Genomic DNA, 14,977 nt, shown 5'->3' on the forward strand with positions numbered 1-14,977 from the left:
CCCTGCTCTCTTTACCCAAAGACCCCAAAGCCACGACACACTTTGCTTCCTCTGCTGCCATCCGTGCCTGGAAATCCTGTTAACCCCCATCTCACTGCGGGCCATGTTCACTGCTCCTCTTTTCTCCCCTTTATAAACTGAAACATGAGATGCTCAGTGAAGCCAGTGGAAGCCCCTCAGGGTGGATTGTTGTCTAATCAAGTGTGGCAAATTGGATCAGAGCTCAAAAAATGACGTGAAAAATCCTCCCAAAGGAATAAAAGGAGAATATAGCTGTATTAACTCTGTTTATTTCACTGGTTTGGAGATTTTTCTGCCAGAGTGATCCAGAGTATCAGATATCAGGAATCAGCTCCGTATATTAAAATGTATAAGAACTTTATAGTCATTAAGAAATGCTTCATTTTCACATAAACATTTTTGTGGAAACAAACTGAATGTTGCTCAGTACGTATGTGCTCTTTGTAGTATATTTGCAGACCGGAGCTGGCACTGACCGGGCTGTTAAAGAGGTCAGGTAGGTAGGTAGGTAGATAGATAGATGGATAGATAGATAAAGGCCTGTCTCTATTAGAGGCCTGGTCTGGTTGCCAAGCAGTTCATTATTATAGAAGTTCCTTGGATGTATAAATCAGGTTGTTGGCTACCCACTGGAGCTAGTGTTGGTGAGCTCATAGGTTGTGCATACAAATATAAATGTGTTAACTGTGTCAGTATTGAAACTGTACACATCGTTAGCTCGATTCAGTTCATTAGACTGAGACCATGAGCACCAAAGAAGACATTAATTCCCTCTGATTAATCGGCCTGGTAAACAAGAGATGGCAGAAAAATAAAAGGCTACATTACCTCTGAATCGGTCATGAAGTCAGATTATGTGTCCGTTCCTCGATTACCCTGTGAGTTATTCATATTCCTTCAGTCCGTCAGGGTCCTCAGAACAAAACAATCAAAAGTTGTTGTTTTTTTAATAAAATTAATCCAAGTTGTGAGAAATGTTTTAACAGGATAAAGTGGAGTTGTGTCGGTTTGACGGGTGACGTAATCCTTGTGTGACATAAAACAAGTGTCATAACTGTCTCTTGGAGTTAGACCAAATGACTGATTCATAATGGATTTGTTGTTGGAAGCCTAATTTTTAAACAGTAATATTCAGACTAATTTATATGAACAATTTGATTGTATTTCTCTGTCTTTGCTGAGCAACAGTTTTGTGTGAGAGGAATTTAAGGCCTGTCTCAAATATAGGCCTGTTGACTTCAGTGATTTAGGCAAATAAAAACCCGGGCTACTAACTAAGGTTTTACAGTATGCACAAAGCATCCCTAATAACTTAGAATATAGAAAATATAAAATGTAAAATTTACCTGTATGAATTTAGGAAATATCTGTAGACACACAGAAGACTGTAGTTTTACATTAAAATGTAAATCACTGCACTGACATGATTTTATCTACAAGAGGAAGCCGCTCCCTCGTCCAAGTTTAACATGCAGTGTTACTCATGCAAAAACTCACAACAAACATGTAACCTGTGCATGATGAAATTGATCATACATGTAATTTTATCTTTAAACCAGAAAGAAACACAAAATACCTCTTTGTTTATGACTAATTACTGCACTGGAATCCTCTCTGTCAAAAACATGTCACAAATAGACCCACGATTCGAACAACAAATCAGCAGAATCAGAAACAATAATAACTCAACCTTAAACTCGGCCATACTCTTTTTTGACAAACACCAGCAGAGTTCAAATGTATTTAAAAACAAAAAACTAATTTACATTTGAATTGTTGAAAAAAATTGGACCATTATTCTGTAAGAAGGTGAGATCTGAAAAATGATTCAGAGTCAAACTATTGGAGAGTTCATGCTTATATATCAACAGAACAGTTTTTATCACGTCTCATGCAAATATTTATTGCATAACATTCATCTGTAGGGCTGAACAATGTGGGAAAATAATCTAATGACAGTTTCTTCAGTATAATCTGTCAGGACCAATCAGACCATCGAACTTGTGTTAATAACACAGTGGTGCAGCATCTCGTATCCGCGGCTGTGGAGGTTTTATGAAGGTTTCATAAAGCTGTTAGGAGACGGAGCTCAAGTGTCAGAGAGCTGTCAGCTGTTGTTTGCCCGCCTCTCTGGCCTCGTTTGTTTGTGTGCCATCGTTAGTCATCGTTGCCCCCCCCCGTTACACACCACACACTACACACACTGCAAGACAGACAGCACAGGACCAACAGAAACCCTGTCTGGCCCAGTGCCCATGCAGAGTGATGTCATCCACGTAAACACACAGTCACTCACTCATGAGGCGCCGTGGGACACGTGCTCCTGCACACCTATCTCAAGGCAATTGAATCGAACGCAACTGGACTTGGTTTTGTCTTAGAAGACGTTTCACCTCTTATCCAAGAGGCTTCATCAGTTCATGCTTGTCTGACTAGGCTGGAACTAGGATAGGTGGTGTCGCAGCCCAGGTCTGCCCCACCTATAATGCTGTCCTTTCATCCTTGCCCAGGAGGTTTAACAACTTAACCTCTAAAAACAATGGTCGTTCACAAATGGCCTCATGTGACTCTAACGACTCCAATTGCAGCGTTGCAGCAGGAGTTTCAACGACTGTCGTTGACACACCATTGGAGCACTAATGAACCAGTGACATAATTTGCCTTGTGAAGACCTCCCCAGAGGTTAAATACCTGGGTGCTTCCACACCAGTTTGTCAGACTAGTTCCAGCCTAGTCAGACAAGCATGAACTGATGAAGCCTCTTGGATAAGAGGTGAAACGTCTTCTAAGACAAAACCAAGTCCAGTTGCGTTTGATTCAGTTGCCTTGAGATAACTATGACCTGGATGAATGAGAATATCCACAGACATGCTCCTGCACACGTGTGTGTTTGTAGGTGTGGGTGAACATGTGTGTGTTTGTAGGTGTGGTGAACATGTGTGTGTTTGTAGGTGTGCGGGAACATGTCCAGCTGAATACACTCTTCATACATGTTTACAGTCGGTCAATAATTTGGTCGTACTGATTGTAGCGTTGTAATTTTACAGTGTTGGTTTAGTGTGTGTTCACAACATGTTTTGGTGGAGCGGTCCCTCTGCTCCACTGAGGTTTCTGACAGTGTCTCCATGTGAAGGTTATTTTAGGGGAGTTCTTCCTGCTCTGGTTCGAGGGTCAGAGGTCAGAGGGTGGTGTATCTGCACAGATTGTAAAGCCACCTCTGGCACATTTGTGATTTAAGATACTGGGCTGTATAAATCAAACTGATTCGACCTGACTACCGTACATGGTATACATATATCAGTAGTATGTTTTCCTCCCCCCTCCCCTCTGCCCCCCTCCCCTCCCCCGCTGCTCTCTGCGTTTGGGTCTCATTATTAAATAAGATTATATGAATCATTTATGAACATTTGGTAGTGACAGAAGCAAAGGGCGAATAGAACATGAAGCGCACCTGTGCATTTTGCCTTTGGCGCGTTGCGTAACAGCAGCGTGTTTCCTTGCTCTTATGGAATAACATTAGGAACGTCTCTGTATCGGAGCCCCCCCCCCCCCCAGCCCCCTCCTGTAGTCACACACAGCGTCTCCCAGTTGTGTCAGCAGGCGCCTTATCGTACATGGCATGCTGTCTGTAGAAAGAAACACTCAGGCTCTCCCTTTTACACACTCGGCTGCACGCTGCTGCACACACACACACACACACACACACACACACACACACATATTGACGCACACCTGAGAGGCCCGGGAAGGTGACGGGTTATGGGGAGTAAATAAAGCTGGATAAATTGTTCTCCAGAGAAGCGAGTGGATCACATGGTTTGCATGATGTTACTTATGGGTTTGGATGAATGCGTCTGCACAGGATGGACGAGTGTGTCAGGCTGTGACTATTCTGTAGACCGAGCAGTGCTGTCAGGTGTCGGGGAAAAATCTACTTTTTCAAATTGGCGACGGAAAGCTGTGTGGACAGGAAGAAAAAATGTTGCATGTTTTAAAGGGGAACTCTGATTACAGGAAGTGTTTCTGCACAGTGCTGCACAATTATGGCCAAAATCATAATCCATGCAAGGAGCTTCAGCCCTCTCCCCCATTAAGTCCAATCACATGGACTCACATGGTTTAATAAGGGGATCGGATCAATCCATAATTTATACATAGAAGATACATTTGCATCTTCCTCTCAGTTGGCCCAGATGTATCATCTACCTAAGAACCATTTATTCCATTACCTTCAAATTTCAAGCTTTGAAAGAAACACATTGAATTCATTTCCAAATAATCCAGCAGAATCACATATCTACCGTATCCTTGAATTAAACTCAGATCATAGAGGATTGATGTCCCTGATATACAAGCTCATTAATGATATTAATCCACACTCTTGAAAATATAAAAATGGCCTGGCACTCTTGGAACAGCTCTAACAGACGACCAATGGGACTCCATCTTAGACTAGATGCATGCATTACCACATCCTCTCAACATACGTAATACAGCTGAAAGTGGTTCATAGAGCTCATCTTACTAACACTAGACTGACAAAGTTATATCCAAATGTTATGCCATCGATATAGAGGCCAGCCAGCAGACTTAATGCATATGTTTTGGTTATGTCCAAACTTCTGAACAAATATATTTAAAGCCTTTAGCGAGGTATTTGAAACCTAAATGGACCCCAGCCCAGTCTGCACACTTTTTGGTCTAACTTTGAAGCAATCCCGTGCTATCTTACCAAATAAAGCCCATGTGGTTAAAGCTTTAGCTACACTCCTGCCAGGTTCATGGAGCGCTTGATTTGATGTGCAGCAGAGTTTTCTCTGAGCAAAGCATTTTAAAAGTCAAAATTATCATGTTCATTGAATTATTAGAAGCCAAAATCTTAAATTTGAATAACTGTGCAGCCCCACTACCACATATGTGAGGAAATCTCAGAGCAAACTGTCAGCATTCAGGTTGCATTGTGGGTAATGTAGGCACCAGGTTTTGACTAAGAATAATGAATGTGTGGCATAAAAAATAATAAGGCTGCTGTCACTTTTGTTTGTGAAAATTTCATTTTCACCAAAAAAATTTAAAAATAATAATGATGTAATTTTTGTTGTCGTCTGTACCTGATGAGCATGTGCCCTTATGTTTGGATTATGATTCCTAGGCTGGGTCATCTCTGCAGCACCACAGCGCTTTATCTATAACATCATGTTATGACACATTTTACCTCCATCAAAAATAGCAGCTCCTTAAATTTGGATATTGCTCTTGGCCATATTACAGTTGTGATAATATTTTGAGTAATTTTGCAGCCCTGAGAATATGACGTCTCTGATGCATCAACTTTTTAAAAAATATCCATTGTGAGTCTGACAGTGTTAAAATACAGGAGTCGAATGATGAAGTCTGATTTTGATTTTAATTCAGGTATTTCTCTGAGTTTTGTCTGAGAGCGACTGTCACAGACTGAGGACATAATGTGGTGTTTCTTACAGATTTTTAGAGGTTGCGTGTAAAACAAATCCCAGTAAATAATCCTATAAACCAGCAAACTGAAATGCCCTATACGTTTTATAATCTCTATTTATTGCTGTTTGAACTTATTTGTATGAACTTGTTTATTTCAGCTCTGTGCTGTAGTTGAAGGCTGAATCTTGCTGTGTTTTTACAGTGACGATAAAGATATTGTGTTGTGTTCCCATGATGCACTGCAGTGTAAACAATCAGAATATTTATTTTCTAACCTGGCGTTCATGTCCTCTCAGATATTTTCTGTCATGTCAGGATTGTTTAGGATCAAAGTGCAGAGTTACATAACTGATGCACAAATGCATTTCTCTTCTGTCCTTCTCTACAGTGAGATTTCACTGTTGTAACTTCAGCCTCTCGTCAACACCACAATCCCACTGGCCTCTAATCGAAGAGGTCAGTGTGTTCGGGGTCAAAGGTCAGCGTAGTTTAGTTTAAAACCTGACAGCAAATCAGGGCAGGATGCTTTGTTACAGCTTGTTCTTACCACTGGAAATAATGGCTTTGTTCTGCACAAATTCAATCCTGAAAAGTTCGTGTGAACACTCTGTTAGTCATCAGGGTTTCAGAACGTGAGAACACAGTGATGAGATGAAGCTCAGGCAGTGACACACACACACACACAGACACACACAGACACAGACACACACACACACACACACACACACACAGTCAAACGCAGCTGGAATACTAAAACCGAACAGAGAGATGTGTAACTGTATAAAGTTTCATCAAAAGTGACATTGAGTCATCGTGCTTGAGCTTAACTGTATTTCTAAATCTGTTAAGACGTCTGCCAGCTGTCCTGTCACTAACACAATCAACTTAATTGGCCAATTATGTTGACACGTACGAGGAATTGGACTCTGCTTGTCAGCAGCTCTCACGATATCCTCACACACGCCGTGAGAACAAATGTACAGGCAAATACAGATACAGACATGCAGCTCAACAGAGACAGTGTACTGGAGCTAAACAAAGATGAGCAGACATAAACAACAGGTATAATCTACCTCATAGGCAAGTAGGTATAAAAACAGATAAACAACAGCTAGACCACAAACACACTGTATCTTTACACAGGTGCAAACTGTACATACAGGGATGTGTTGAATGTGTGCTACAAAGTGCAGAGAATACTGGACTACACATGCTCACATCGGTACTGTAATGTTGTTCCAGCCTTTCTCTGAGGCTGCATCGACGAGTGTACAAAGAGCTAAAATCTTATTTGTTCACAAAATAATGATGAATGATCAAATAAACGTGAAAGTCAGTAAGCAGTCATGTCTGTGTGTCTGGGTGTGTGGAAATGTCTGTAGAAAACCCCCAAAAAACAGCAGCTGTGTAACAGAAAGAACGGCCAGGGAAACAGGCACACCTTGTAGAGCAATGTGCGTGTCACACATGTCTAATGTCTTGACCTATCAAGTTGCCTAGATTCATGTTCATTTGTCATCTCTGTGTTTCCTGTTTTATTTTGGTATCCATTGTCTCATCTTGTTTCAGATCCCGTGTCCTGTCAAGTTTCCCTCCTTTGTAAATTCTTGCCCCGCCCTAATGTGTCTTACCAGTGCCTCAATGTGTTTCACCTGTGTCCCAATGTGTTTCACCTGTGCCTTGATGTGTTTCACCTGTGTCCCAATGTGTTTCACCTGTGTCTCAATGTGTTTCACCGGTGCCTCAATGTGTTTCACCTGTGCCTCAATGTGTTTCACCAGTGTCTTAATGTGTTTCACCTGTGGCTCAATGTGTTTCACCAGTGCCTCAATGTGTTTCACCAGTGCCTCAATGTGTTTCACCTGTGCCTCAATGTGTTTCACCAGTGTCTCAATGTGTTTCACCTGTGTCCCCATGTGTTTCACCTGTGCCTCAATGTGTTTCACCAGTGCCTCAATGTGTTTCACTTGTGCCTTAATGTGTTTCACCTGTGCCTCAATGTGTTTCACCTGTGCCTCAATGTGTTTCACCTGTGTTTCACCTGTGTCTCAATGTGTTTCACCTGTGCCTCAATGTCTTTCACCAGTGCTTCAATGTCTTTCACCTGTGTCCCCGTGTGTTTCACCTGTGCCTCAATGTGTTTCACCAGTGTCTCAATGTGTTTCACCAGTGCCTCAATGTGTTTCATCTGTGCCTCAATGTGTTTCACCTGTGCCTCAATGTGTTTCACCTGTGTCCCAATGTGTTTCACCTGTGCCTTAATGTGTGTTCACCTGTGTCCCAATGTGTTTCACCTGTGCCTCAATGTGTTTCACCTGTCTCAATGTGTTTCACCTGTGCCTCAATGTGTTTCACCTGTGCCTCAATGTGTTTCACCTGTGTCTCATTGTCTCCCTTGTCTCAGTTTGTTTAAGTCCCTGTCTTCCCCTTGTTGCCGGATGGTCTTTACCCTTGAGTATAAGGTCTAGTGTTTCCCTTGTGTTCCCTCTGTGTGTGTGTGATCGTTTTTACTTGTGACCACCCTTGTGCCTGTTGATTTTAGATACTTTCACCAGTGTGACTGACCACCCATGTACCAACCTTTGCCTGATTAAAAACCCTGAACGTTCATCCGAGTCTGTGAGTCTGCTTAGTGAGTTTGTGCTTGATATCTAAGTATGGATGCGTCCATCCATCCATCCATTCATGTTGATTCCTCGCAGAGTTCTGACCATGTTTAATCCAAAGTGAAAACATGCTTGTTCTGTTTCACGTCTCCTCTTTCATTTTCTTGTTACAGTGAGATAAACTATGCAGTATTTTTAATGTGTCATTTTCCAGTGACAGATCTCTTTAATTCTTCTTTTATCTGTCTCTTTATATCTTTTATTGAACTGATCAATGCTTAAAATTGGAAAATGGGGACTTTGCTGTGTGAAGTGAAAGACTTTCAGCCGTTAGCTGCACTGTGGCCGCTAACATTGTCGTACCATCACGCATGAAATCAGATCGCTAAAGCTTTTGGTGGCGTAATCACGAGCCTACTTTAAACCTCAACAGCTTCTTTCCAGTGATTAGTGGACAAGTGTCTCGCATTAATAGTAGGTGACGAGTGAGAGGAGCTTTTGTCATTGACTACTAATTGGTGTTTTGGCAGCCTTTCAGTCACAGACCTGCTGCTCTCAGCTCGCAGCCTATCACAGCTCCCGCTCTGATGTTTCATCTCTCCTCTCTTCTCCACAGGTATGATTTGGACTGCAAGAGCGACAACCTCTCTAAACACGTGAGTGTCTCCTTCACCTCAGCTGTTCAACAATCAGTCGTGCATTCATGGAGATATTATACAGCCAAATGTTTATCCTTCCAGTACAATAGCAGCCTGATATGAATCAGAATGTCACAGGTAAGAGTGGCGTCACAGGAACAATCCCGTAGCAACACCATTGTAAGACATGAAGCTATATGAAACCTAAAGGCTCAGAGTCACATGCAGTTCTTTAACAGTTACTATAACTACAGGTGTGGAGGTGTTGAAAGAAAATCTGTCAGAGTAAAAGAAGAGTGGACAACACAATTAGAAACTCACAGAAATAAGAAGCAGCTGCACAAATTAACATCACTTCTAATTATGCTTTGTAACTTTGTTTTACACTGTCTTAAATATCTTCAGGTACTTTTCAGCAGTTTGACTATTTTTCTAACTTATTCTGACTCATACATATTATTCACCGATCAGCCAAAACATTAAAACCACTGACAGGTGAAGTGAATAACATTGATTATCTTGTTGCAGTGCAGTGTTCCATTGGGAAACCTTGGGTTCTGGCATTCATGTAAATGCTACCTGATGCGCTCCACTCACCTGAACACTGTTGCAGACCGAGTAAACCCCCTTATGGCAATGGCACTTGTTGAGGTCTCTGTCATGTTCCTTGGGCCACTCAAGAGCAGTTTTTGTGGTGTGCCAGGTGGCATGTACATGATTGTCAGAACCCAAGATTTCCCAACAGAACACTGCATTGTAACAAGATGATCAATGTTGTTCACTTCACCTGTCAGTGGGTTCAATGTTTTGGCTGATCGGTGTGTATAATAATAGCTGTTGATGAAAATGTCACAGCTGATGATTTAATCGCTGAACAAGACCTCAGGAGACTCTGACCGATTACACACAGTATTTAATGAAGACTCGATCGAGGAGAATCACAGTTGAACATACAGGATGTGAAGATGCTGTCAGACCTAGAGTCGTCTCCTTTGGTCTGAATCAGGGACTCATGTTTGTGTGGCAGCATTTACAAGCGGACCAGATCAAATGCCAGCGTCAGAAAGCTGCTCTTGATTGGTCAGAATTTCCATGTGGGAAAAATCCAGGAAGTAAAGCAAACGTTGAAGAAGAGTACACTTGCAAGATAAATGTGACACTTTCTAATGTCACAATGGAGGGACAACTACGCAGGTTGATTTTAGCGCTGCTCATCGTGGACTATATTGCTGTCATTGTTCATTTTAGTCAAACCATACAGTTTGAAAACGAGGCGCGGCTCCAACTAGAAAACAATGTTTTGATGCATTGGATGTGCTGAATGTGCATATTAAGGCAGTACAGGAGGAGGTGCACATCAATAATCCTCCAGGACTGTAACATGCTCATGTTTAACCCAAACAATGTGTGCCAGGGCAGACTAGACAAAGAAAAGACCAAACCAAACAAAACCAAACAAGGTAAACGGTCAAACACCAAGAGCATCTAATGGATCACTGATGCTCTGCAGAGACACAAATGGATAATATTTAAAAACACTTCATTACAAAATATTGCAAAATGCATACGGAAAAAAACAACACTGCTAAAATTGAAAGTACCTTGTACGTCAACCTCCTCCTCCTCCTCCTCCTCCTCCTCCCTATGTTAAAGGTGTCACTACCTGGTGCACCTCCTCTTTTCCTCCTTGCCACCTGCCACACATAGTTAAGTTTAAAATCATCATCATAAAGTTATCAACATGCAAAACTGGTGTGTCACCATTAGAGTTGAGATCAGACCAAATATGTCGGCTGGAAAATCTGTGTTTTCACAAAGGATGTGAAGGTGGAGAGAGTCAGTGTGACAAATGTCTTGTGGTTCCACAGGCAGGGGCATTAGTAATATAGTACAGAACAGGATACAGTAGTAAGGGATGGTATACCGTTGTACAGTTGTGTAGTTTTGTATTGGCAGCTGTTGTATTTACCGAAGGACAATAACAAACACTCTACTGACAAATATATATTCAATGAAAACAGATTTTAAAAGAAAAGAAGTACAAAACCCTGCAGCACAGTCTCGTTACATTTCATCATCACACAGGCCTGTGTTTTGTCACATTTTGGGATCTTTTATAATTTCCCTTTGCAGAACTTTCACAGTATTAATTATGTTTCATGTCTTCAGGGTCTAATGAACTCGATTCATCTTGACCGGACGTTTATTTGTGTTTATTTTGGTGAACTCTGAGGGCGTATGTCAATTTCTCCATTATATGTATTTGATGAATATCCCTGTTTAGTCATCAATCTCAGGAGCCTCAGGTTTTAGACATCCACAGGTTATGGCTTTTTTTCTCCAAATCTCCTGCCAAATGTTTAGGAGCAAATTAATAAATGGATTTGCTCTTTCCAAGAGATGTTTTGTGCTTTCGGAAACAGTGGCTTGTTGGATAATTTCCTGTCAGTTTACTCATCAGCTGATCCATTAATCATCAGCAGCGCCAGTGTACGGATAAGATGCTTTATGAGTTAAACAAAGAGATGATATTGGAATAAAAACATTTTGTAGTTAAAGGCTTTCAGCACTGACTTCAGAAGGAATTGATAGCTCCTCAAAATGTAAATAAAGGATGAGAGTCAGGTGTCAGCTGTCAGGCTTTAATGAAACAATGAAAACATATCAGCTTTGTCATTGTAATGACCAATAACTGATATTTGGAACAAATATATTTGTGTCTGAAATCAGAATAACAAAAATACAAAACTTCAACACATAACTTTGTGTAAACGCCTTTAAGCATCCTGTGTTTAATAAAATGGTTCAAAGAGAATGTTATCATCATTATCTCTATAAAAAAGATTATGGCTCCTTCACCTTTGCATTATTATAGTCGGCCATCTCTGGTGTTGGGATGTGAAATGGCGTCCAGAAAAAATAGCTGGCGTCTGGAGAAAAGGGGTTCAGGGGTTTTTCAGGGCACTTCACCTTTTTTCTGCAGCTGCTTTGAGCGCATTCAGTTGATCTCTGAACTTTTCAGAAAGGTACCGGTGATGTCACTGCAGCTCCTTTAGCTAGACTACTGCTAGCTGTCACAGCAAAGACAGAACAGCTCACTTTTCGGGAGCAGATCGGCTGCAGGACTCTGGATGTTACGGTTGAGTGTTGTGCTTCTATCAGCGTTAGCTTTGTAAGCTTGAAGTTAACTGTGTCAGCTCTCTGTCAATATAGTGTTATGTTAGCTGCTTGGTTTCATAGAAACAAAACCCATGCACAGCACATCATTAAAAAAAGCCCTCATTAAAAAAGCCTCCTGGAATGAAGCTCTTCCCAACACCCAAAAAAATGTGCATACAGACCCTTAAACCTCCAAATAGCTTGTCAGCAGTGGGGTCACTGTGCCACTGTGCTTTGTCAGAGTACTGCATTTATATACCTTTGTGCCAATGCTAGCTATGGCGGGAGGCATTGTGTTTTGGGTTGTCCATCCATACGTCTATAAGTCTGTCTGTCCCATTCCCGTGCACGTGATATCTCAATATATATTCTCTTCAAATTTGGCACAAACGTCTTATTGGGTTCAAGGATGCACTCATAAGATTATTTGTCTCACTTTTGTGAACGTGATAGCTCAAGAAGGCCTGTAGGGAGTGCCTTCAAATTTGGCACAAATGTCCACTTGGACTAAAGAACAAACTGATCAGAATTTTGTGGTCAAAGGTCAGCGTGACCTCACAAAACGTGTTTTTGTCTATAACTGAAGAATTCATAAACTAATTATGACAAAACTTGACACAAATGTCTAACAGGATAAAATAGTGAAGGTCAAAAGGTCAAAGGTCAGCTTGACTGTGACATCATGTTTTAACGTCATATCTCAGGAACAGAAGGGGAGACATTTGGTCAGATACTGAATTGGTGACTCTAATCTTGAAACTGTGCTGATTGTATAGATCTTCTTTGTGTGAAGCGTCCATGTTTTCACTGACATGGATGGAGACTGTCAGAGACACTGCACTGGTGGGCGGAGTCATACAACCACAGGGTGGGCTGGTGGGCGGAGCCATACAACCACGGGCCGGTGATTCTAGTTCAATTAGTGCTTTTTATTGGCTATCAGATGAAAAAATAGTGATTCTGATAATAAAACAGTGCTGAAAATCATGTCCAATAATCAGCCAGGCCGATCATCAGCAGATCGTCACTATTCAGCCATCTTTTCTGGATCAAGTTCTCCCTCTGTGTTTATTTAAAACCTGGGACTTCATATTTCACTGCCCCTCATCTCCATCCTTCACGTTCAGATCAAACAGAAGCTCCAGCAGCACCGTGCTCCAGTTCTGTCTATAACCTGGTCTCCATCTCCGCCCCCAGCCCTCTTCCTATTACCCGGCTTCATACTCATTGCCAACTGCAGGCAGTTCCTTTCCTCAGCCCCAACCCCAGCGTGCCCCCGGGCCTTCTTCTGAGAGCGCTGAGCAATGTGAGCGCAGCGACTCACTCTCAGCATGAAGGCTGAGGACGCTTGGATGCGTCCTGTCGTCGCTGTGGATGTGTGGGATTGGTGATCTGGCACGCAGTGATGGCTCCATTGTCCGGGCACGGTCCATCTCCAGTCGCTTTAAATAACAGAAAAAAAAACTGCACTCAATTACAGTATCTTTGTTGGCAGCTTCAGTGACAGCGTTGGAGGATGCCTCCTTCCTCCATCACAGCAGATGTTTTTCCTGTGCCATATGGTTTGCATACCTTGTGCTGATATGGCTGCAGGCGAAGATGTGCAGAGCCGGAGCGTACAGTAAAATCTAATTAAGGGCTGTGTGTGCTGTTTCCTCGCAGATGAAGTGAATGTTGCTTTTTCATTGTGACAGATGAGTGTCACGGCCCTGTGCACAATCCCTTATTTTACTCATGTTTGCTTTTAGTGATAAAATACACCAATATCCTTCTGACAAACAGTCTTCTCATTTCAGAGTCTTTATTCATTATTTCTACTCGATGATTAGAGAGTGGATCCAGGCAGGGAAATAGCTTCTTTGTTTGCAGGCAGTAATTAATTGTACTGGCTGGGTGTTGCCTCTGAAACATGTCAGGATCTTACTGTAACTTTTATTCCCCTTATTATCAATCAGTCAATCAGACTTTATTTGTGCAGCGCTTTTCATACAAACTAAACTGTGTAAGAGTACTCATTGAGAACAGGAAATGAGGAGACGCCAGAGGCAGGATAAAACCTGACAATAGAAAGGAAAAATCAACCCATAAATGAAAACTCCAAACAGTAGATGCAGGACTTAAAGTACTCCTGGCGCCGGCTTGACAGACATTTCTAGGATTTTATTTATTTATTTTTTTTGTGGCATCAACTTGGCATAAGTTAGCATTTAACGAATCATCTGCGAAGCACATGGGTAGTTCCACCAATAGTATAGTGTTATCAAACTCAGCTGGCCAATAAGAGCTGTGTGGGGAGGGTCTAAAAAGAGCATGCACACACACACACACACACACACACACACACACACACACGGACAGGGGGTACGTCCCAAGTCCCTTAAAATTACTGCTAACCACCTAACCTAGCCACCTTACCTAACTGTCTAGTCCCTCCCACTTAGGAAAACATTTAAGGAGTTAGGAGTGAGGAGCGAGGATTGCTGATAAGAGACATGAGATGGCCTTACTCTGAAGCGTCACGTAAAGCGACGTCCTTTTCTGATGACGGCGGCACCTACGGGCAGCACAGCTGCATAACGGAGCCAGCATTTGGCGTACATCCCAAGTCACATTATATTCGCTGATCAAAGCCATACCCCCCCCCCCCCCTGCTATCATGACTCTGGTCACACACTTTTGCATGTATTACCATTGTTATTGAGTCATTTGCCGAAGTTTGTGGCAAGTAAAGAACGGTCTGTAGCCCTGCTATTCCACTGGCACTGTGATGAGCATCATTATCATTATTATTATCATCATCATTATTATCACTATTATTAAATCCACCATTATTATCACTATTATTAAATCCACTCGCCATCATTCAACAAGTCAGCTGCTGAGTGAATAAGAAATATCAGACCTGTCAGTCTACCTCAATCAATTCAATTTTATTTATAAAGCCCAATATCACAAATCACAATTTGCCTCACAGGGCTTTACAGCATACGACATCCCTCTGTCCTTTGGACCCTCACAGCGGATAAGGAAAAACTCAAAAAAACCCTTTAACGGGGAAAAAACAGTAGAAACCTCAGGAAGAGCAACTGAGGAGGG

General features: G+C 41.9%; 1 protein-coding gene across 1 annotated transcript in view; it reads left to right on the forward strand.

Annotated features, from left to right (window-relative positions):
* The window catches only part of LOC126408332 (copine-8-like), a 96,353-nt gene that overhangs the window by 37,443 nt on the left and 43,933 nt on the right, over window positions 1-14,977 (forward strand). The window contains exon 5 of the mRNA XM_050073833.1: window positions 8,701-8,740. Coding sequence (XP_049929790.1) covers window positions 8,701-8,740 — 40 coding nt within the window. The remainder of the gene's footprint in view (window positions 1-8,700; window positions 8,741-14,977) is intronic.

Source organism: Epinephelus moara, chromosome 20 (genome assembly GCF_006386435.1).
Source record: "Epinephelus moara isolate mb chromosome 20, YSFRI_EMoa_1.0, whole genome shotgun sequence".
NCBI lineage: Eukaryota > Metazoa > Chordata > Actinopteri > Perciformes > Serranidae > Epinephelus > Epinephelus moara.